Raw genomic sequence first — 22,041 nt, forward strand, 5'->3', positions numbered from 1 at the left:
CTGGAAGGCAGCAGCTCCTTAGTCCCGGTCCTTGAATAAATGCAGCAGATGCCCTTGCCTATTCCCCGAGTGGGGTGTGTTTGTTTCAAGGGGAACTGTGCATCACCTACACAGGTCCAATGGACACCTGGGACCTGAGCCTCAAGAGTCAAGAATACAGAGCAGTTGAGAAAGCCTCTCTCAGGGCTAAGCACACCGAGGCTAAGCCTGTGCCTATTCTGTGTTTCTTCTTGTAGTTCACCAGTTTGGGAGCTGTTTCCTCTGACTGAACATACACTGGGCATGCTGGAGCAGAGGCCAGATGTCTCCAGGAGTGGTTCTTGGTGATTGATGGGGATTCTCAGCACCATCTCTTGCCCCTCACTTTGAAGGAGCCCAAACAAAGCTGCATCTCCCAGACCGAGGGTGCTGATAGCCTCCATCTGCTCTTCCTTGAAGTTCCACATCACTGAGTCAGGGATGGGTTCTGGGTGACGCTTTAGTCCCACTGCCTACCCCCAAGTTGGAAGCATCTGGGACCTGGATTTTGGCTTGGATGTCTCCTGCCTTAGTTTCCACCCAGTTATCGTACCTAGGACCACATTCTGCTTCATCCAGGGACTTGTCCTGAGTCCTAGCTCAGAGCTGAAGGACTGAGTCTGCCACTGATAGCCTCTCCTCCTGGGTTTGGATCCAGGTCACCATAGCTTTACTGGGTTCCAGATGGGCCCTATATCCTGGAGCAGACCAAAGCTTGCTGACCCACAACAAACTTTCTCTGTCTTTTGGATTCTGTGCCTTCCCAGCCTGACTGTCTTGGCCAAGGCCAGCCTCTTTGCTAGGGTTGCTTGTTGAGCCCCTGAACAACCTGACCTCAGCTTCCCGCCTCCATCCTGTGATTCCAAGGCTCAGCCTGCTTTCATCTTCACCTTGCTTAAGTCTCAGCAGGTAGGACTGAATGAAGCTTGGGGCTTTCTCAACATGGGATTCTTCAACTCTGTGAAATTAACACTCTCTGGCTTTGGAGGAGGACTCTACAGTTTACTGCAGCTTTTCCCAAGTTATTCTCTTCATATTCCCTTGGAACCTCATATGTCTCTTTGGTGTGCACATGATTTCCAAGAGCAAAGGCATTCTGAACATGGCTAAAAGTTCAAGATCCACTGAACCTTGGTTCCTTCTCTGGGCTTTGGGCTTCTCTAGAGAAGGTGGTTTTTCCTCTACCATGGGGTATTTCCTTGAGAGCTGTGGATTCATTACAGGGAGCTAAATTTCTTTTAAAAGTGCTGTCCTTAAGAATCAAGAATTTAGAGAATGATTGGAATTTCCTACTTTACCTTCCATCTCTTAAACTCTATCTTCTTCCAACACAGTACCTAACAGCACATCTTGGTGCTTACCAATGTGGCCTTTGGGCTTGGAGAAGTCAAGGCAGTGGCAGTGGCAGTACTACCTGTTGCATTTCATTTTCCTCTTGGTAGTGAGCACAGGAAGAACACATTCCCTGAGCTCCTTTGCAGTGAGCTGGGAGCAGGGACTGAGTCTCCTCCCAGGCCTGACCCCTAAGGCCTGCTGAGTGGTCTTTCATCCTTTCCCTCTTCTCTTCAGCTGGTTAGAGGTGGAGGATCAAGCAGAGGACTCCAAGACCCCGGGGAATGGTGAAGACCCTAAGTGGAAGGAGCATAAATCCCCAAGTTGTTGTATGGAGGCCACCAGTCACCCATCCAACAGAAGATGAATGAGGATCAAACCCTTTATTCTGTCTTTGCCATCATGTTCGGGAGTTATTTGTTGTTGCAACTAGCCTCTCTTGACCAATATAGAGAATTCCATTAATAGTTCTACCACTAGCTGTGACCTTGGGGAAATTCCTTCAATCTTTGGAGCTTTCCCACCTGTCCTGGCAGCCATCATGGTCAAGGGAGAAGAGCTCAGGATGCAGTCTTCATGGGAAGCAGTCTCCCTGCCTGCAACACCCACCCATTGACCTTCTTACTGCTCCTCCAACCTGTGGGGCTTGATGCCACCTGGAACCTTGGCATGTGCTCTTCCCTCTGCTTAGACCCATTTTCTCCCCCGTCCTATGGGTAGCCTCTTTCTCACCAGCTAGGTCTAACTTTTAACATACTTCATTGGTGACTCCATTTAAATCAACATCTCTGCCCTCTGATCCAAACATTCTTTATCCCAATTGGCCTCCTTAATTTTCTTTATAATATCCACTACTATCTGAAAGTATATTATTTATGCATTGATTTATGTGATTATTACCTATCACTTGCCACCCTGAATGTTAGTTCCATAAAAGGCAAGACCTTTGCCACTGTGTCTCCTAGGACAGGACAGACACACTGCTCAAAAAATATTGGTCAAGTGGAAGTACAAGATGTTGTGAGGATTACCTGAGGTCATTATGTAAAAAGTTTGGCACTGAGCCTGGCACATGTGTGTGCTCAACAAAAAGCCATTCCTATTGATGCTGCTGCTGTATTGACCTGTTTACATGTCCCTCTTTCACACACAATTGTGAGTCTCTCTAGGTTTGCGACTGGGTTTTATTTGTTTCCCTGTGCACCTTGTAAACAAAGAGGTGCTCAATAATGTGACTAACGAGAACCTCCAGCTGTGTCTTCACTCTGATGCATCAAGACCAATAAAACCATGCTTGTTCTAAAAAAAATTAAACCTTTTTATTAGTATATTTATTTTATATATAAAAGAAATACAAAAAAAAGAAACACAAAGAAAATGCTCTTATGGCAAGTTGGATTTGTCGGTGCCTTCCCCTTGGGCTCCGGGCTCTGGCCCACTGGGTGTCAACAAAGTCCGCCGGTTGTAATGGCCCTTGTTGGTGTTCTCGTTGAGGAGCTGCTTCTGCCTTTGCCTGTTGAGGGACTGGACAAGCCCCAGGACGACCGCAGCCAAGGAGTACTGGCCGGGCAGTCTTCTCGGGGGCAGGATGAATGGGTTGGGTTGGACTCTTCCCAGGAGAAAGTACGTTTTGATTTTGCCCTCCTGCTCGCTGATGCCCTTCACGTAGATCTCCCCGCGGTAGTCGAAGGCAAAGCCCTGCTCTTTCAGGATGAGATAGGTCTCCTCCGGGACTTGGATCCGGCCGCTGACCCCCGTGCTGTCCATGCGGCTGGCCAGGTTCACGGTTTTGCCCCAAATGTCATACTGGGGTTTTTTAGCGCCGATGACGCCAGCTACCACTGAGCCGTGACTGATGCCTGTGAGGAAACCGAAGGAGGAAGAGATGAGAGAGAAGAGGGGCATCATCAAGGCTAGTGGGTGGGTGGTCTTTGCAGATAAATGGCCTGGCTCAACCGCCACCCCGGTCACTTATTAGAGGTGTGAGCTGGGTAAGTTATTTAATCTATTTGGATCTCATTTTTTTCCCATCTGGAAAGTGGAAACAATAAAAAGAGGATTTAATGGAATAATAGAAGTAAAGCCATTGATATGGTGTCTGACAACTCCCAAGTGTTCAATAGAACATCATTATTATTCTACCATGGATACCAAGTTCTCTTGGCCAGTGATAAGTGGCATGGAGCGAGCCCTGGTCCAGGAGTCAGGACCCTGGGCACTCCACCTGCCTCTGCTGTGATGGTGTCCTGGGAGCTTGGGCGGACCTTTCCTTCTCTCTATTAGTTCAGGGCCTCAGCATCATTCCCCTGGCCCATAGCCATAGGCTCCCAACGGGCTTGCTTGTCTCTTGTTTTGTCCTGCAGCCCATTCTCCACACTGCTGCTGGAGGGCTCTTAATGAAATCACAGCTCCTCAAGCTACAGTCCATTAAATATCTGCCAGGACTCCTTTTGCCCATGACATAAAACCCATGCCCCTTTAGGATCACAATCTGGGCTCCTGAGAGCTGGGCCTTGCCTAGTTTGCCAACCTCGTTCATCACCACGCTCTCCTAGATTTGCATGATGCCTGTACCGAACTGCGAGAGCTTCCCGTTCCTGTCTGCAGTTTCCCACCTTTGGGCCTCTGCCCCTGCCCTTCTCTCTGCTTGGACGACCAGTTCCTTTTACTCCCATAGTTATTTGGTGAAAGCCAAAGCTTAACTGCCTCCTGCTCTAGGAACACAGACTTCCCTTCTAGGCCTGAGAGCCTTTCACCAAGCATGCTCGTGGGGGTGCCTGCCTCCTCCTGACAGGCTTAGGGCGTCTTTGCTCACTGTAATGCGCAGCCCAGGCACTGGCTATGGGGCCACGGCTCTTCTAGGCACTGTGGGTATGGTGGGAAAGAAAACTGGCACGGCCCTGGCCCTCACAGCACTTTCACTCTTCTGAGGAGAGACAAAATAATGAAAAAGTTAATATACTATCTCTTAACAATAGAGGCAATATGGAAAGCAGACTTGGCCCAATGGATAGGGCGTCTGTCTACCACATGGGAGGTCCGTGGTTCAAACCCCGGGCCTCCTTGACCCGTGTGAAGCTGGCCCATGCGCAGTGCTGATGTGTGCAAGGAGTGCCGTGCCACGCAGGGGTGTCCCCTGCATAGGGGAGCCCCACGCGCAAGGAGTGCGCCCCGGAAGGAGAGCCGCCCTGCGCGAAAGAAAGTGCAGCCTGCCCAAGAATGGTGTTGCACACATGGAGAGCTGACACAACAAGATGACGCAACAAAAAGAAACACAGATTCCCGTGCCATTGATAACAACAGAAGTGGACAAAGAACACACAGCAAATGGACACAGAGGACAGACAACTGGGGGGAGGGGGGGAGGAAAGGGGAGAGAAATAAATGAATAAACAAATCTTAAAAAAAAACCATAGAGGCAGTAAGAGAAAACCATCAGGGGAAAGGGCTAGAGAAAGGTGGTGGGTGCGTTTTGGAGCCGCTGGTTAGCATAAGCATTTCTGAGCAGACATGGGAAGGAAATGAGGGGACAATCTTTGCAGGTATCTGGGGAAGGTCGTTCCAGGCGAGAGGAGGCTAACATACACACACAGGCATATGGACAGAAGTTATAAGTGAAGAGGAAATTTCAAAAGCAGATCCTGCAGAAGGTATGGGAATCACAACAATGCTCTATCTTCAGTCCTATAAGATTTGCAGGGCATTTTTACAGCCATTACCCCAATTAATTCTTCCTATAGAGGCTATGAAGTAGGTAGGCAGGGGAGGTAAAAAAAGAAAAAAAAAGCCCAGTTGACACATGAGGAAACTGAAGCTCAGAGGGTTTAAATGACTTGCCCAAACTCACACAGCTGGTTAAAGCAGACCTAAAGTACAAATTGAGATGTCCAGTCCAGATGGGAAATGCATTTCCTATCCTCTGAGCTCAGTGGCCTGCTGTATGGCAGCAGGGGGACTTTAGCCCCAGAATTTATTTAGACTATCCCTTCATTCAGGGTTAGAGTTCTGCTTTTTAATCCTGGTTCAATTGTGGAGGCAATTGTTCCAGAAAGGACATGCAGAAATGATGCGAGGATGTGGGAAGAGGCTCTGAACATCCGTCTGTAGATCAAAAACATAAAATACAGCTTCTTTGATTCCAATGAACAAAGATACATGGCCTTCCTTAGATCTGACAAGTTAGAGATTGGTATTTCTTGGCTCTTTTTTCTGGAAAACCACTAAGGGAGGACCAAATAAGGTAAAATGGCGTGTCAGAGAGAGGGGGCCTCAGCTGTGCCTGCTGCAGCAAACGTGGCTCTAGGCTGCAGCGTCAGGGCCAGGGACATCAGTTTCAGAGTCAGGAAGTCCTACCAGTGTGACTATTTGGCTGTGTGAGCTTTGGCTCGTTACTCCCCTTCTCTGGGCCTGAGATTACCCATCACACAGTGAAAATGTGGACCAGAGCTGGGGTTTTCAACAAAGACCCCTGGGCTCAGCAGAGAGGTGGAAAGAATTGTCAAATTATGACCCTTACAAAGGTTTGTAGTGGCATCGCTATATCTGATGTGTTGTAGCTTTGCACAAGGTTACAGCGAAGCTTCAAGGAAGAATGAGCTGGGTGACCGAGAAGATTGCTACCAGGCTCTCTGCCTTTCCCTGGGTCAACAAAGAATCTGATGCCATCAGGAGTAGACTCTTGCTTTTGACTTAAGGCATTATCCAGAAGAACCTGAGAGCAGTTCATTAAGCACCAGCTCCCAAGGACACAGAAGGCAGAAGCGTGTGATTGATGGGTCAGCACGCTGCCCAAGCAGGACCTGGCGTGGGCTGAAGATGGGACAAATAAGTTGACAGAGAGGGCAGCTATGGGCTAGTGCTTGCCCAAGGCCGAGGGCTTTGGATGTCTGCACACAGGCCAGTGTCTTTCCCAGGCTTCCGGCATCTCAAGGCGGGTCGTGGGCTGGGGCGGGGAGAAGCCCAGAAGGCCTGAGCTGACCCTGCTCCTGTCGCTGGCCGGGCCACACGCGCCTCCTGCCTTTTGGAGGGAACGGCTTCCCTGGCTCGGTGCCCAGGCCTCGAGGCTGTCCCCGAGGCCCCAGCATGCTGCCCGTCCAGCGGCAACTCACCAATCCGGAGCTCGAAGTTGTTGAACGAATGCTTGTTGATCTCCTGTATGCTTTCCGTCAGGGCGAGGGAGAAGTCGGCCAGGGCGCACAGATGCCCCCACTTGTCGTCGCACTGCTGCAGCAAAGGCGAGAGGAAGCTCCGTCAGGGCGGCGAGTGCGTGGTGTGTAGCACGGGTGTTTGTGTGTGTGGGGGGGCTGTGGGAGGAGTGTGGTTGTGTGAATGGTGTGTGTGGCCTGCCTGTATGATGTGTGCGGTGATGTGTGGTGTGTGGTGTGTGTTGCGTGGATGGTGTGTCTGTGAGATATGTGTGGTATGTGGGGTGCGTGTGTGTGTTTGTGGGGTGTGTAGCGTGGGTGTGCGTAGATGTGCACATGCTCCTGTGTTTATATGTGCAGCTTCTCCAATCTAGGAACTGTGTCTATTTACTTCCCAGTCACGGATCTGCCTCAGGGAGAGACACGCGGATGTTTGCCCCTGAAACACCCAGGCTAAGCGCAGAGTCATTCACTATCCGGGAACCCTGGGCCAGCCTTGCTCCTCTCTGAGCATCAGGGTCCTCATCTACAGAACAGGGACCAGCATACTAGCCTTGTCTCCTCTGAGGGATCAAATGAGAGGGTGTATGTGAAGGGGTTTTGTGCCCCTCAAGAGCAGAGGGTGGTAAACGTTTTCAGATTGTTAATATTTTAGACTTTGCCAGCTGTATGATCTCTGTTGTGACTACTCCGCTACCGCTATAGCTTGAAAGGAACCAGAGATAAAATATAAATGAACAGGCATGGCTGGGTGCCAATAAAACTTTATTTACAAAATAATCTGGCAGTGGGCCAGATTTGGTCTGTGGCTTGTCGGTGACCCCTACTATAGAACGTCACGCGCATGTACCAAACTCCTAGCATTTGTTTTCTTCCAGACAGCCACTTTCAGTGTCTTTAGGTTTCCGGTTGGGAAGAAAGTGAAGGAAGGCTGTGCAGGAATTAATGAGGGCCCCTTCTCCTGAGTAATTTAGACTCAGAGCCATTTTACATTTACTGAGGACCTACCAGGTGCAAGGCTTAGTAAGGGGAGCATGACATTGTCTTCGGTAATTCATCCATGAACCCTGCAGGGATAATGCTAATGTCTCCACTTAACAGCAGTGTCTGGTATGCAGCCAGCACTCGGTAAAGTGGGAGTTTTTATTATTGCAGACTGCTTTTGGAGGAGAAACAAAACTAAGAAGAAGAAAATAGGCTGATGTCAGGGGTTCAGTAATATCGACAACCAAGTCATAATCAGGGTATTTCTCGATCCTGATTTAGTTCAAATGAAGAGTGAGGCTCAGAACGCAGCCTGGGTGTTTCTCAATTTTAAAGAAGCATCATTTCATCCAATAGATTCTACTTACCCTGGAAGCCGATGCACATCGTGTAACTAGAAGATCCAGTAGGTGGGATTTTCTCCCCACCACCCTCAAACCTCTTGGTGATAATAGCGAGCAACATGACAATAGCAAGGACCCTGCCCAGGTGTGGCTGAGCCCAAGGGGTCCTTTACCTGTTTTTCAGGTGACAGGCCTGACACAGCCATGTAGGTGCTTCCAATTGTCTTAATTTTTTCAATATCTTGAAACCGGTCTTCACCAAGCAACTGAAAAAGAGCCAGGGAACGGTGTTAGTCCTGTTTATGAAAATGGGCCCTGGTTCAACACAAAGATTTATCTGACTCCTCAGGTATCCATGAGTAGCTGCTTTTCTCTCTGGAATCACACATTCTATAAGTCAACAAATATTTTTCTACTGAGCACCTGCTAAGGCTGGATGCCTAGGTGGGGAGGACCAGGTAGTATTTAAGGAGATCTATTTCTATGAATCTTTGAAATAAACAAAGCCCTCTCAGTTTAATAAAGAAATCACAAATATTCCCAAGTTCATCAACTTATCTTTTTGGCTTGACTTTCAAAATGAATCTAGAATTGTAGATCCTCCCAGGGCCCACTGGATGGAACGTGGGAGAGTATGGGCTATGATGTGGACCATTGACCATGAGGTGCAGCAATGCCCAGAGATACACTTACCAAATGCAATGGATGTGTCATGATGATGGGAGAGAGTGTTGCTGTGGGGGGAGTGGTGGGGTAGGGGTGGTGGGGTTGAATGGGACCTCATATTTTTTGAATGTAATATTTTTAATAAATGAATTAAAAAATTAAAAAAAAAAAGGAGGCGAAGAAAAAAAAAAAAAAGAATCTAGAATCTCATCACTTCTCACCACTTCCCTGGAGCACCTTGGTCTGAGCCACCATGAACTTTCACTGAGACCACTGCAATAACCTCCCTGCTTCAGCTCTTGTCTCTGCACTCACAACAAGGCAGTCAGAGAGGAGCATGATCAAATGTAAGTCAGATCATGTCCCTCTGTCAACAATGGCATCTGGTTCCCTGTCCCACTCAGGTCAGAGCCAGGGTCCTCATGATGACCTACAAGCCCTGCCATGATCTGTCCATTCCCTCGTTGTCTTCTTTGCCCACTCTGTTCCAGCCTGGCTTCTGCCACAGGACCTTTGCACTTGCTGGTCCCCATAGGAATACTGTTCCCTCAGACAACTGAGGCTCACCCCCATCCTTCAAGTCTTTCTTCAAAAGTCATCTTCTCAGTGAAGCCTTTGTTGACCACTCCGACTAAGACTGCACACAGCATACATTTCACAACGGACTCTTATCCTCTTCCCTGCCCTATCTTCTCTCCTTAGTACTTATTACCTTGGTATTGTCATCTTCCCCACTGGAATGTACACTTTCTGGAAGGAGATGTCTTTGCCTGTGGTGCTTACTACTCAGCACCCAGACTGAGCCAGCTCACAGCAGGCACTCAATAAGTACCTGTGGAATCAATGACCAAATGAGAGAATGGGTGCCTTCCTTGCTTCCTTCATCGTTACCTCTGGTTTGGATTCTAATGCTATGAAGGGAAGCCTCGGTCTCCCCTTTAGCAACCATTCACTGACTTCCCACTATGTCTGATGAGCAAGACACCTGAGGTCTCAGATATCATGGAGCTTCCATCCCAGAGGAGGGGTCTGATGTTAAATAAAAAAAATCATATAACACATGATGGTTTAATTTTATGAAGTTTACAGTAGAAACCTACAGACTATGGAAACAAGGAGCATGGACTACTTTGATCTAAACTGGAGGATCTGGTGATTGCTGACATCAGCTTTGAAGGCTGTGAAGGGGTTTCTCAGGGGCAGATGGATGACTCCGTCCACTGGGGAGGGATGTTCAAGCCGAAGGGACAGCAGGAGTGAGGCCCTGGCCAAGTGAGAGTCGAGGGAGATGAGCTGAGAGGGAGGGGGCCGGGGACCCAAGGCCCTGCCGGCATACGAGATAATCTTAGCAACACGGGCCTTAACCTAGTGCCATGGCAAGCAGGGAAAGGACATAAGCAGGAAGAGACTCCGTCAGACCTGAATGTTGGAAAGGTCATTCTGGTTGCAATGCAGAAGAAGGGTTAAAGGGGGAGAGGGGGCACGTGGAGAGACAAGTTATGGGACTATTGCACGGACCAGGCTGGAGACGGTGGTGGCTTGGACCAGGGATGGAGACAAATGTCTGGACGTTTTCAAAGACTGTATCCATGGTAGAACCAACGGGGTTTGGTGATTTGATTCATGGTAGAATCAACAGGATTTGGTGATTTTCCTTTCTGAGCATTAGCATGCAACATGCATTTGCAGTCTAGGATACGGTGTTCATGTGTGTGTAAGCATAACATGCGTGTGGGCTCACACACGTGCATGTGTGTTGGAGGGTTGGGGAGGTAGAAAAGGAGCAGGCAGGGAAGCAGAAGGCCAACTGTGAATTGTACAACTTGCTCATTCATCTCATGTGCTTGTTTCACTTTGTCTTGCTGTTGGCACCAAGAACTTCTAAGCTCTGAAGAGTGCCAAGTGCTGAACTCACATTAACTAATTCCCTAATCTCTTGTGGACTGGCTGACCTCAATGCATGTGCCACTTGGGACTCTTGAAGCACGCTGTGCCCAGCCCCTCCTCCAAGGAACCTTCCCTGGACCCCTCCCCTGTGCATCCCCTGCCTTCCTCTGCCACAGCTGCTTTATATTGAAATGATCTGTGCTTGGAATCCCAAGCGGACAGTGAGATTTTTGATTTGGAGACAATGTTGCACATTTCCCTTGTATCCCAAGGTCCAAGGGCCTGGGGTGTTGATTCCTTGGCCTTCAGGGGACATTTGAAGGACTTCTCACCTCAGTGCTGTTTAACAAGCTTTACTAAGTGTTTGTTATGGGCTATGCAATGACTGCCAGTGAGTACTTTTACCCCCATTTGATGCAAGAGGAAACTGAGGTATAGATGGAATTGTTCAAATTCACGCAGCTCAGAGACAGAATGTGAGCTCTGGTTTGCTTGACTCCAAAGCTCATGCCTTGCCTTTCTTGCTACCCTACCTAATAGCAGTGGTTTCAAAGTCTGGTCTCAACAGCCTGGGACATTGTTAGAAATTTGAAATCCTGGCCCCACCCTGGATGTCCCAGATAAGCAGCTGTAGGGGAGGGGTCCGCCAGCTGGCGAGTTAACCAGCCCTCCCGGTCATCCTGATGTACAGGCATGTGTGTGAACCACTTCTTTCAGAGGAAGATGATGGACTGCCGGGGAATGGGTGGCCCTTCACTCATTTACTCGTTCAGGAGAGACTTACGGAATGTCTGCCGCATGCCAGGCACTGGCCCGACACGAGGCAAACAGGCTGAACATGAAAACTCGAGTTGCCCAGGTGTCATGGACAGCTGCATGCTGCTCTGGGGGCTTACCCACGTGTGTGCCAAGAACCAGATGAGGGCTGGAGCTAACATGCATTTGAACTTCAATTCCAGACCTAAGCTTAAACTGTCTAATCCTGTATTCTCTTTTGCCTAGACACTATAAATCACAGCAAATTTCAATCCCTGTTCCAGGCTTTGGCCATCAGAAGAGAACCACGGGATGCCGTGCCATTGAGTTCCCCGATCTGAAATGATTTGGGAGAGGGGGACCTTCATGGTCTCTTTGCCCTGAATATTTACGTATGTTTAATTCCAGTAGGAGGTGTGATCGCACAGGTCCCATTAAACAGCAGCCCATTCTGTCATTGCTGTCTGCACGTCAAAGCTGATGCCAGGCCTCCTGGCACACCTGGCCTGCCCCACCTGACTCCACAGGCAGCCTTGCCCCTTGCTCTGTGCTCTGAATGCCTTTTGGGCTGAGACCTTAACCTGGGATTGCCTTCAAGACTCTTAGAAGATGTAAGCCCCACATTTTAGGAGTGGGAGCAGAGAGGTCACAGATTTACAGGATTTAGTTAGCAGGTATAGTGAGCATTCTCTCCCTGGGGACTTCGGCGCCATCCCAGGCCGCTTAGGAACTTTCTCCTCTGGAACTTTCTCCTCTGACGGAGCCTGCCTTGGGCTGAGATGGATGCTTGGGGCAATGTAGAAGGAGCCAACTCCTCCTCCGCCGGGGCCGTCAGGACTAGAAGGTGGGTCTCACTCCTATAGCTGGTCTCCAGGTCGCGGGACCTCCCCCCAGGAGCTCCCAGGTGCTGTGGTTTGCAGACCTTTGAGAGTGGCCAGGTTTCCCTGTCCACCCCTTTCACGACTCCCCCCGACAGCATGAGGACACAACTAAAACACGGCTCTGGAGCCAGACAGCTGCGGGGGGAACCACCTCAGCTTTCACACCATAAATGGAGGAGCTGAGACAGAGACGTTTCCCAGCTGGCCCTTTGTAGAAAAAGTGTACAGACCCCAGCTCTGAGAAATGGGTTGTGACACACTGATTTCAAGCCCCAGCCTCCGTCTTTCACTCTCTGTGCCCAAAGGCAGTGGCTCGAGTAATCCTAGATCTCATGCAGGAGGTTCCTTTGGGATGAAGGGTTCCCCCACCGCCCCCATGGCAGCACAGGGTATGCCTTTAACCTTGGCCCTGGAGAGGGTTTGGGTGGGACAGTTAAAGCCACATGCACCTGCCTCTACACACCTGAGCCAAAGGCCTCCATCTCACCAATAAAACATGCAGCCAGAGGCACTTCCTCACGCTGACCCCGCCCAGGACCTCCTACCTGCACCGGTGTCTGATGAGACAGCAATTCTCAGGGACCCGACCCCCGTCACCGTCACCATCACCGAGGGCCACTGCCCCAGCCTTCCCCTCTGCCCTAGCTCCTTCTCACCCTCCCTTGCTCGGCAGAGGGCCTCACTCCCTGGCCCTCTGCTCTTTTCCACCTACATTCACTCCCTTGTGGTCTCATCTTATCTCACGGCTTTAAATACAACCTATTTGCTGAAGACTCTTAAATGTCTCTGTCCAGCCTGGACCTCCCTTGACCTTCAGACTCAGCTACAGAGTCGCCCCAGGGCACGTCCAGTTGGTGACCTAACAGGCACTCAGACCCGGCATTCCCAAAGTCACGCTCCTTGTCCTCTCCACCGACCCTGCCCTCTTGCTTAATAGCGTCTCCATTTTTCCTGTTGTCCTGGACAAGAAGCTGATAACCTGCATCTCATCTGTCTGTGGATGCTTAGCTCTACCTCCCAAGCACATCCAGATTCTGACTTCACCTGACCCCGGTCTAAGCCATCCTCATCTGTTTCCTTTTATTGTCATCAGCCTTCTAATTGGTCTCAGTTCCCTACACGGATCAGAAGGGCCCAGTTAAAACATCATGTCCCTCCTCTCCTTGCACCCTCTCAGGTGTCCTTGTCCCTCTCATAGTAAGAGCCAAAGCCAATGCCAGGGCCCAGGAGGCCCTCATCCCCCACTACTCTCCCCTTGGTCGCGGACACTGCCGTGCTGGCCTCCCTGCTGCTCCTCTGTGAACACTCCTGGTGCACGGTCCCCTCAGGGCCCTGCCTGGCACCAGCCCCCCCCAGGTACCCCTAGGCTTCTGCACCTCCTGCAGGCTCCACGCAAACATCACCTTCCTGGTGAGCCTTTCCTGGTCACCCTACCTGAAGTCACATCTAGGGTGTCCAACTGTCCCGGTCAGCCTGGGCCTGAGTGGTGCCTTGAGATGTGAGCTCTTAGGGCTAACACCTGGAAAGTCCAGGGCAGACTGGATGGCCCATCTTTTAAAACCTTCCCCCCCTCCCCCCCACTTCCTGCATTGGGTTTCTCCACGTCTGTGCCATTAGCTACCATGTCACACATTTTGCCTATTGCTCTTGTCCATGGCCCATCTCCCACACTGGCACGTAAGCTCACAAGTGTGGGATTTATGCCTGTTTAGTTCACTGCTCTATCTCCAGGGTCTAGAATTGTGCCGAGGCACAGAGCAGCCCTTGCTAAACATCTGCTCCATGATTGCATGAAGTGCAGCTTCCTGAACACGGGCTACTAGTGCCATCCTTGTCAGAGTCATTGCCAGAACGGCCTTCATTCCCAGCAGGGAAAGATTTAATGTGGGCTCAGGAGCAATAGAACATATTAGCACACAAGATCATTGGCACAAGCGTCACTTTTAAATTAACTTCTATTGATTCCTCTCCATTGTCCATAAGGATTTGAATAGCAGTAGCTTCAACATTTATGATCTTAGTAGGTACCAAGTAAAGTCTTGAGTATTCTATTATCTTTACATTTAATCTTTACAGTGACCCTCCTTCATTCTCATTTTGTAGATGAGCAAACTGAGGCACAGAGAGATTGAATAACTTGCTTAAGGACACGAGTGAGGTCATGGCTAAGTTCTATAACTTCAAAGCCCGAGGGCTAACTTGAAGTAGCCTGTATTTTGAAAACATGAAAAAAGCATGAGTTAAATTTTAAAAAATAGATTGCAAAGTAGATCAGAAGAGACTGTCCACAGGTGTTGGGGCTCTTCCTCCACTGCTTCTTTATTCCCCAGGCTGTCTCTTCGAGCCTAGTATTCTTAGCTCCGTTTTATAGCTGTGTAAGCGGGAGCTCAGCCTGGTAGGATAATGTGTCCTAAGGTCCTAGACTGGGAAAGGGATGTCAGGATAGGCTCAATGGGGTCCAGTGCAAAATAAAACTGTGTGGCCCCTTGTTCAAAAATTGGAAAGAGCAGAGCATTAAACCAAATGCAGGCACTTCTGAACGTGGGGACCGAGGTTTCAAACTCAAATCTCCCTGCCTCCCAAGTCTAAACGCTGGCTCCTCTTTCCAATTGCTGGCCCATATTTAGCTCTCTTGTTCTAACTTCTCGTTCTCCAACTCTCTGACTCTTTTAAGATTTTAATATCCTCAGGGTCCCACGTGACCCTGGGGATGGGCTGTCAGGTGGCCAAATGGGGAAAACAAGGTGGGTTTTCTATATAATATCTTGCTATGGGCATCCTCTCAAAATCGACCAGGACCTAAGAAAACTTGCAAAATTCCAGCTGGAGAGAAACGCTTCTGGGGCAAGTGGGAAACGCGAGCAGGTGCTTTTGGGATTTGCTTGGGTGCCTGTGTGTGCACGTGCGTGGTACGTGTGCGTGGTGGGCGGAGGTGGCCGGATTTGCAGCTGACGCAGCCTTTGCTTATTTTTCTTGTGCGAAAGTGAAGCCGCTGTTTTCCCTGGCTGAGATTCTGCAAATTGTGCCTAGGGTGGAAAGTGGCTGGAGCAGCTTTATGATTCAACCCTGAATCAGAATGACATTTATCCTCAGATATCGCCAAACAAATTTGGTCTTTTAGCAGCCCTTTGTCTGTTTATAGTTTAGCCCAGATCTTGGGAAACCCTCAGTTGCCCCCCACCCCTTCTGCATCTCCCCAGTTTTCTGCCGGCTGTGGGTTGGTTTGATGTAGTTTGGCCCCCACTGGGGAGAGGGACCCTTCCTTCCTCTGTCCTCTTCAAAACCACTTGACCGAGTGCAAGTTTCAGGCCCAGGCAAAGCTTCCTCCTCCTCTGACATTGCTTAGGAGGCAGCAAGAGGCCTCATTATTTCATTTAATATCCATGCAGCAAATTAATTTATCTACAATACGGCTAAGAGCTCATACTGCAAAACGTGGTCCCTAATCAGTCCCTGTATTAATTAAGTGGTCTGTGTGGCTTGTGACGTGTGCAGACTCTTTGGTCCCTTCCTGAGGTGGGGCTGTGGGGAGAAGCTGGCCAAGGTCATGGCAAACAGTCCTGCTTAGCCTCCCCGGAGCCCAGGAAAGAGGTGCCTGTGACCTCAGGTTCCCGTGGTAATTATATCAACAAGGAGCGCAGCCTCATTATTAAAGTGAGCACCAGGGAGCCCGCCTGGAGCTCGGCCACCGCAGAATCCAGAGGCCTCCCCTGACCCGAAGGAAGAGGCCATGTCAGGGTGACCCAGGGGCCCACGCGGCAAGAACCGAGAGTGCTTGGGCTTGGCAAGCCTGGGAATGCTTTTCTTTTCCTTCTGTTGGCTACGTTTCCTTCCCCTCTTCTCCCAGCCTGCTCTCCTCCTTCCCTTCACCCTCCTCCCCTCTGCCCCTCCTCTTCTTCCTTCTCCTCCCCTTGCCTCTCCTCTCTCTCTCTCTCCTCCATCTCCTCACCACCACCTCCTCCTCCTCATCTAAGGCCCCTGTTCTAAAGAAGACAGGCTCCTGCACCAGCCTCCTTCCCGCTTCCCATTTCAAACTCCTGTGCTAACACCCATCTTGAGCACTAGGGGTGCTCCCCCACCTCTGCTTTAAAAAGACCTCAATGTCTACAATTTTGGGGTACTGAGACTCAAATTTAGTTTCAATTTTCTTTATTACAATTTAAAACCATGCTACTGAGCAATTTTATGAGATGCAGTGCTATGGTTTAAAAGAAAACAAAACCTGATGTATCATATTTTAGCCAGATTTAAAAAATAGGGCTATGTTTAAAAATTGAAAGTATGCTTTGGATTACTCTAGCCCGTCTTCACCTGCCTATTTGCGATTTGGTTTCTGTTCCCCATTAACTCATTAATTCCCTTTTCAAATACTTAAGCATTTGTTATGACACCTCTTTTGTGCTGGGTACAGGCCTGGGTCCTGGGACTTAGCAAGTGGCAAAAGAGACACCATTATTCTTTTCTTCAGGAATCTTGTGGCTTGGTGTGGAGAGCAGGAACTCAAAGTGCTGTCACCACGATGTCTTGATGTCTTGCCACTCCACTCCACGTATTTGCAAGGCCCTTATACTAGTCCACACACCACTGACAACCTGGTGCAAAAGCGATTCATGTCACCCTTTCACCTGGGGTTGTGAAGTCGTGGGAGGTAGGAAGCAATTGTGTCCTATTGTTCTTGACTCCCACCTCTTCCTCAGGCAAATGAAAGTGGCGTCCTGGGGTTTATGACTTCCAAACAAGCATCCTGAGATGCCAGGTAAGTGAGAAATAGTACAGCTCAAGGATTAAAAATCTGGGTACGAATCTTGGCTTTGCCCCTTCATAGTAGGCATGTGATCCTGGGCACAATTTGTGTTCCTCAGACTCAGTTTTTCTTATTTATAAGTGAAGGCTATGAATTCCTGTCCCATGGACTTACTGTGAGAGTTTAATGAAAATGAAATGAAATGTTACTAGAAAAAGCTCTAGCACTTTCAGAGATTAGTAAGGTGGGTCTCCATTCTTGAGCTAAGAAGTGCCTGGTCAGGAGGGAGATCTGTAGATAGGATTGTACTGAAGGGTTTCAGGCTCTATGATGTAAGATTTAGCAGAGGATTCATTTTTCATCAAAAAAAAAAAAAAAGGGTGAAAGTGACTGGCAATGGAGTGGAGGGAGAGAGGTTGGGGTAGGGGTGGGGATGGCATAATCTCCAGGAAGAAGGGGCGGTGTGTGAAATAGCCAGGTGGGTTTGATGACTTGTAAATAGTTAAGTGGTGCTGGAGAGCAGGACCTGGTGGCTTGTGCTGGGAGGCGAGGCTGGAGAGAGAAAAGGGCTTGTTACTGCAAGGCCACAGGTGACCTGCTAAGGAGCTGGCAATGGGGAGCCATTGGTGAGCTTTAAGCTTCCAATGGATGTGAGAAAATACTCTGGCTTTTGATGGCTGCTGATAGGAAGGAGAGCAATTAGGAGATGATTGTAGTCATCTAGGTGAGAAATATGGTCTGAAGCAAGGTGAGGGCAGCAGGGATGGAAAGAAGGGAGTAGCTCTAAGCTCTCTTAAGAAGGAATTCACAAGGCTCAGTAGTGCATGGAATGTGGTGGTTGAGGGAGAAGATGCTGATATAGTAGCTGCTGATGGTCCCACCCAGATCCCCTCTCTGGGGCCATCTTCCAGCTGCCTGCTGGCAATGCACTGCTGCACCTTTTCTTGGAGAACTGCCCTGGGCCAATGGGAGTCCCCTTGCTGGAAATGCCTGGGAGGACACGAACCCCCACCTGGGCAGATCACAGCTAGTGCAAGACAAACGTGGGGTGTCCTGTGGGATCAGGCTGAGTCCCCTGTGGGATCAGGCTGAGGTTAGATCTCTACTTGGCTCCTTCCCTAGGATTTTCTCAATGAATCTCATCCTATCTAAGGCTTAATGGGAGGACATTGATGTCCTTCTTCAAGATGGTGGATGAGAAAGGAGACAGCCCCCTGCAGCCAAGTCTACAGTACTCCCAAAGTATTCTTTAGACTCATGGAACCTGGGAGAAGAAAGTACTCTCTGGAGTATGTTTATACTTGTCTTTAGTCATCTGACAAATGCTAATTGGTGATTTTATCTTTGGCTTTTTGTGCAGATGGAGACATTCCTTATTGGTACCCATCCTCTGTGATAGCAGTCGCTGGGCTGCAATGACTTCAGCAGAACCTCCTATCAAATCCTAGGTTTGCCATGTGCTTGTTGTGTCACTGTGGATTAAGTTACTTGACCTCTCTGAAGCTTACTTTCACAGTCTCTAAAATGGAGAAACAATGGTATTTATCTCATGTGATAACCATGATAATTAAATTAGATCACACAGCCCGGCATTCTGTAAGTGCAAATAATGGTCATCGCTACGGTGAATAGCATGATGCTCTGACAATGATGGTGCCCATTTTTGATTTTAAATTCCAGAGGCTTAGGTTTACCTCATCAAAGTCAGCAATGATCTCGTTCAGCAAACGCAGGCATTCCACTCCTTGGTTATTCATTTCGGTCTGAGAGTAAAAGTCTGCAAATCCTGGAATGGAGGCGAACATCACGCCAACAGCATCATAAGACTGAGAATACAGCTCCTGGATAGAGACACACAGAGGGAGCCAGCTGCAGTCATCAGAAGTGGGAGTCTGCCAGTGGTACTACCTGTGCAAACAGTCACATGTACACATGCACAGGTACCCACAGAGAGGTCAGAGAACAGGGCTTCTGATACCATTACATCACCACTATAATCACTGAATCATTGCCATGTGGATTGGAACCATGGAAAAGCTTAGCTGGGCTCAGAGTACCAACTGCCTGTTCTTTTTTCCCCCTTTAATCACCTGATGTCTTTCTTTTAACTCTTTGAAATATTTTATTGAAAAAACACAAAAACACAGACTTCCTTCATTTCAGTATGTGGTATGTTGCAGGTCCCAGTTTGTTCAATGCTTTAAAGCTCACTAATGGCTCTACTTTCAATTGTACGTTGGTCCGAAGCATCCTAGCCATTGGCAAGCAGACAGGAGGCTCAACAAATATCAAAATAGGAACAAGGCAGATAAATGCAGGGCACATGTGTAAACTTATTATACATTTGAAAATTATAATAGCGGTAAAAGTGATAAAGTTTACAAGTTTCTGAACGTGGACTGATATAATAAGTTACGATATATATGATGTATAAAAAGTTTTGTTCACATTAGAGGAATTGTGACTTCCCATTCTTTGTCCTCGGCCACCTTCCTTTTCCGCTCTTGTCAATGGCCAGTCCAAGTCCTCACATGCTCTTCTCACCCTCCACTCTACTCCTCTCAGCAGATGACCATATTTCTCACTTCATTGAGAAAACTATGGAAAACTGTGGTGACTTACCTTTGTTCCAGTACTTACGCACTAGTCTATGTTCAAATTTACTTTTTTTTGGGGGGGGCTTATCATTTATTTTTATTTTTTTTAAATTAAAGTTAATAGATCACAAGGAATGTTACATTAAAAAACATAAAAAAACAAAAAACATTAAGAGGTTCCCATATAACCCACTCCTCACCCCCACCACCTCATTTTTGTAAATTGTATTTTTTTGAAGATATATACGTCACATGCAAAAAGTTACACTAAAAAATATAAGAGGTTCCTGTATACACCCCCCGCCCCCCACTTTGCTTCAGATGATGGATATTTCCTTCTCTTGAAGGTCAACACATCCACTTGAGCTCCTGACCTGCTTCGAACTTCTTCAGGAACTTACTCCAGTAGTGATTCATTTTTTCCCTTACATCTTTCACCCCTTCCCCTCTTGCTCTTCCTCAGCTTCTAAGTGTCTCCTATAGTGAAAATAACAATGTGCCCTGGACCCTGCAGCCTCCTTTGGCTTTTAACCAGTCTTTCTTCATCTTGGCATCCAAACTTCTCACATTCATCTTTTTCTCTGCATGTTCCCCCTCTCTGACTGCCCATTTGCATCTCAGACTGAAATAAAATGAATCTAGATCAGGTCAGCATGCCAGTCAGGTGGAACATTCAATGCAAATGTCAGTCCATACCATACATTATTTGACCCTTTTGCAGACTGATCACTTCCATTGACTCTCTTGACTTACTATGCTTTAGTAACACTGCCTTCCTTTGTTTATCTTGTGCCTGGTACCTTCAAGGAGGCCTCTTATTCTTGCCTTCCACCTTAAGTATAGATGATCACTATGAGTCTGTCCTTAATCCTCTGCTTGGTTCAAATTGTACATCCTTACCTGGGTCACCTTATGCACACTCAGCCTTTTACCAGCATCCATGGGCTGAAAATTTCTAAATTCCTATCTCCAGGTCAGTTTTCCTCCTTGGACTTCAAATTTATATGTCTCATCCTGGGTTACCCTCACATGCCTCACATTGTAAATGCTCCAAACTAAGTGCATCATCTCTCCATCCAAATCTCTTTCTGCCCTTTCATTCTCTAACTCAGTTGGTGGCACCACCATTGCCAAATCATCAAAGCCAGAACTTCAGGATCATCCATCCCTGAGTCTTGTCTTCCCACAATGTCCACACTCAATAAACCATCGAGTCCCACTATTTCTTTGCCTCCCCAATATTTTCTCTTCCCTGATGCCATAGCTTTGGAGCAGGCTTGTCATCTTCTTCCTAGACCACTAATATGAGAGCCTCCTACTGGGCTACTGACTCCAGTATTGTTCTACTCAAAGGCATGCTCCACGTGGCTCTTTCAGAGATAAAATATTGGCCATGTCTCTTCCATTCTTAAAACCCTCCAATGGCTCTTAGGATAAATCTCAAACATAGTCCATGACATAAATTTATGCTCTTGGTCCTACTTACTCCTTCAGCTTCATTGCCTGCAATTCCATGAGTTGGAGGTTGTGCTACAGAAACACTGACAAATTTTAATTTCTTGGACACTGTAGCAGATGCTCTAGGTGCCCTGCCTGTACTCTCTTCATCCAATGCTTTGCTCTCTGAACCTAAGTTTCTTTGCCTGATGTTTTTTCTTCTGACCACTAGAGAGTGCGCTGCACAAGTGAGCAACAGAGACTGAAAATGCCAGGAAATTAATGTCCCTCAGGAGCAACTCTCAACCAATGGCTGATGGAAATTAGTGGAGTACTCAGCAACTTCACCCCTTAGGCCAAATAACTTTGATGCATGCTTTCTACACCATTTCCCAGGCTTTCCCAGGGGGATTAAGCTTGAGTTGCCAGCAGAAATAACTAGTTTGCTAATGTGTCATTTGGGGACCATTTTCCCTGCCCTGTCTTCTTCACATTCTCCTACCAGTGTTTCTTTGGATCTCATCCCCATAAATGGCACCTGAATCCTTGTCTCCAGGCCTGTTGCTAGAATTTTAACCCATGAAGACAACTTTATGCTTCAAAATAAATGCTTTTATTTTTACTGTCTGTCCCTTGATGGGAAAGGTCCTTCCTTCCCTGTAGCTAGCCTCCTCAGCCAGGCCAACACTTGTTTTCTGCTGTCACTAACTGCTTAGATACCATTGTCTTCCATAAACCTTCCCTGACTTTCATATGGGGTCAGGTTGCTGGGCTCAGGGCTCCAGCAGCAACCCGAGCACCTCTATACTTCAGCCCTTGCCAGCCCGCATTATTGCTTTAACAGCCATCTCTTCCTTTATGTGTGAACTCCTTGAGGACAAGGACTATATTCTGTTCATCTACTGAATTTAAATCATCTGTGAGTGTTTTCTGAATGCCTGCAATACAATGTACACTCTACAGGGTCAGGTGCAAGTTAAATCCTCAAAGCTGCTGAATTAATGACAACCTTTGTAGGAGACAGTAATGCTTATAAGGTGCTTTCATATACAGTCAATGACTTAGTCCTTGAAGTAATTTTGTGAAGTAGGTTCTATTATTATCTCTACTTTATAGATAAGGAAAATGAGACTGAAAGGAGTTAAGGTACTATTTTAGATGACTCAGCTAAGGAGTGGAAGAGAGAGGGCCCGAGGACTTCCAGGGCCTTGCCCACTCTGCAGATATGGATGTATCTCTTCTAACTCTCAT

General features: G+C 48.0%; 1 protein-coding gene across 5 annotated transcripts in view; it reads right to left on the reverse strand.

Moving 5' to 3' along the window:
• Window positions 1–2,644: 2,644 nt before the first annotated feature.
• Window positions 2,645–22,041, reverse strand: part of ADCY8 (adenylate cyclase 8) — a 284,440-nt gene continuing 265,043 nt past the window's right edge. For 4 of the 5 annotated variants that reach the window (XM_058276038.1, XM_058276042.2, XM_058276041.2 and 1 more), the window contains 4 exons: window positions 18,451–18,597; window positions 7,996–8,088; window positions 6,459–6,573; window positions 2,645–3,209 (listed from right to left, as the gene is read on the reverse strand). In XM_058276038.1, coding sequence (XP_058132021.1) covers window positions 2,734–3,209; window positions 6,459–6,573; window positions 7,996–8,088; window positions 18,451–18,597 — 831 coding nt within the window. In that variant the 3' untranslated portion in view covers window positions 2,645–2,733. The remainder of the gene's footprint in view (window positions 3,210–6,458; window positions 6,574–7,995; window positions 8,089–18,450; window positions 18,598–22,041) is intronic. The other variant, XM_058276039.2, reaches the window with a different exon arrangement.

The sequence above is a fragment of the Dasypus novemcinctus genome, chromosome 14 (assembly GCF_030445035.2).
Source record: "Dasypus novemcinctus isolate mDasNov1 chromosome 14, mDasNov1.1.hap2, whole genome shotgun sequence".
Taxonomy (NCBI): domain Eukaryota; kingdom Metazoa; phylum Chordata; class Mammalia; order Cingulata; family Dasypodidae; genus Dasypus; species Dasypus novemcinctus.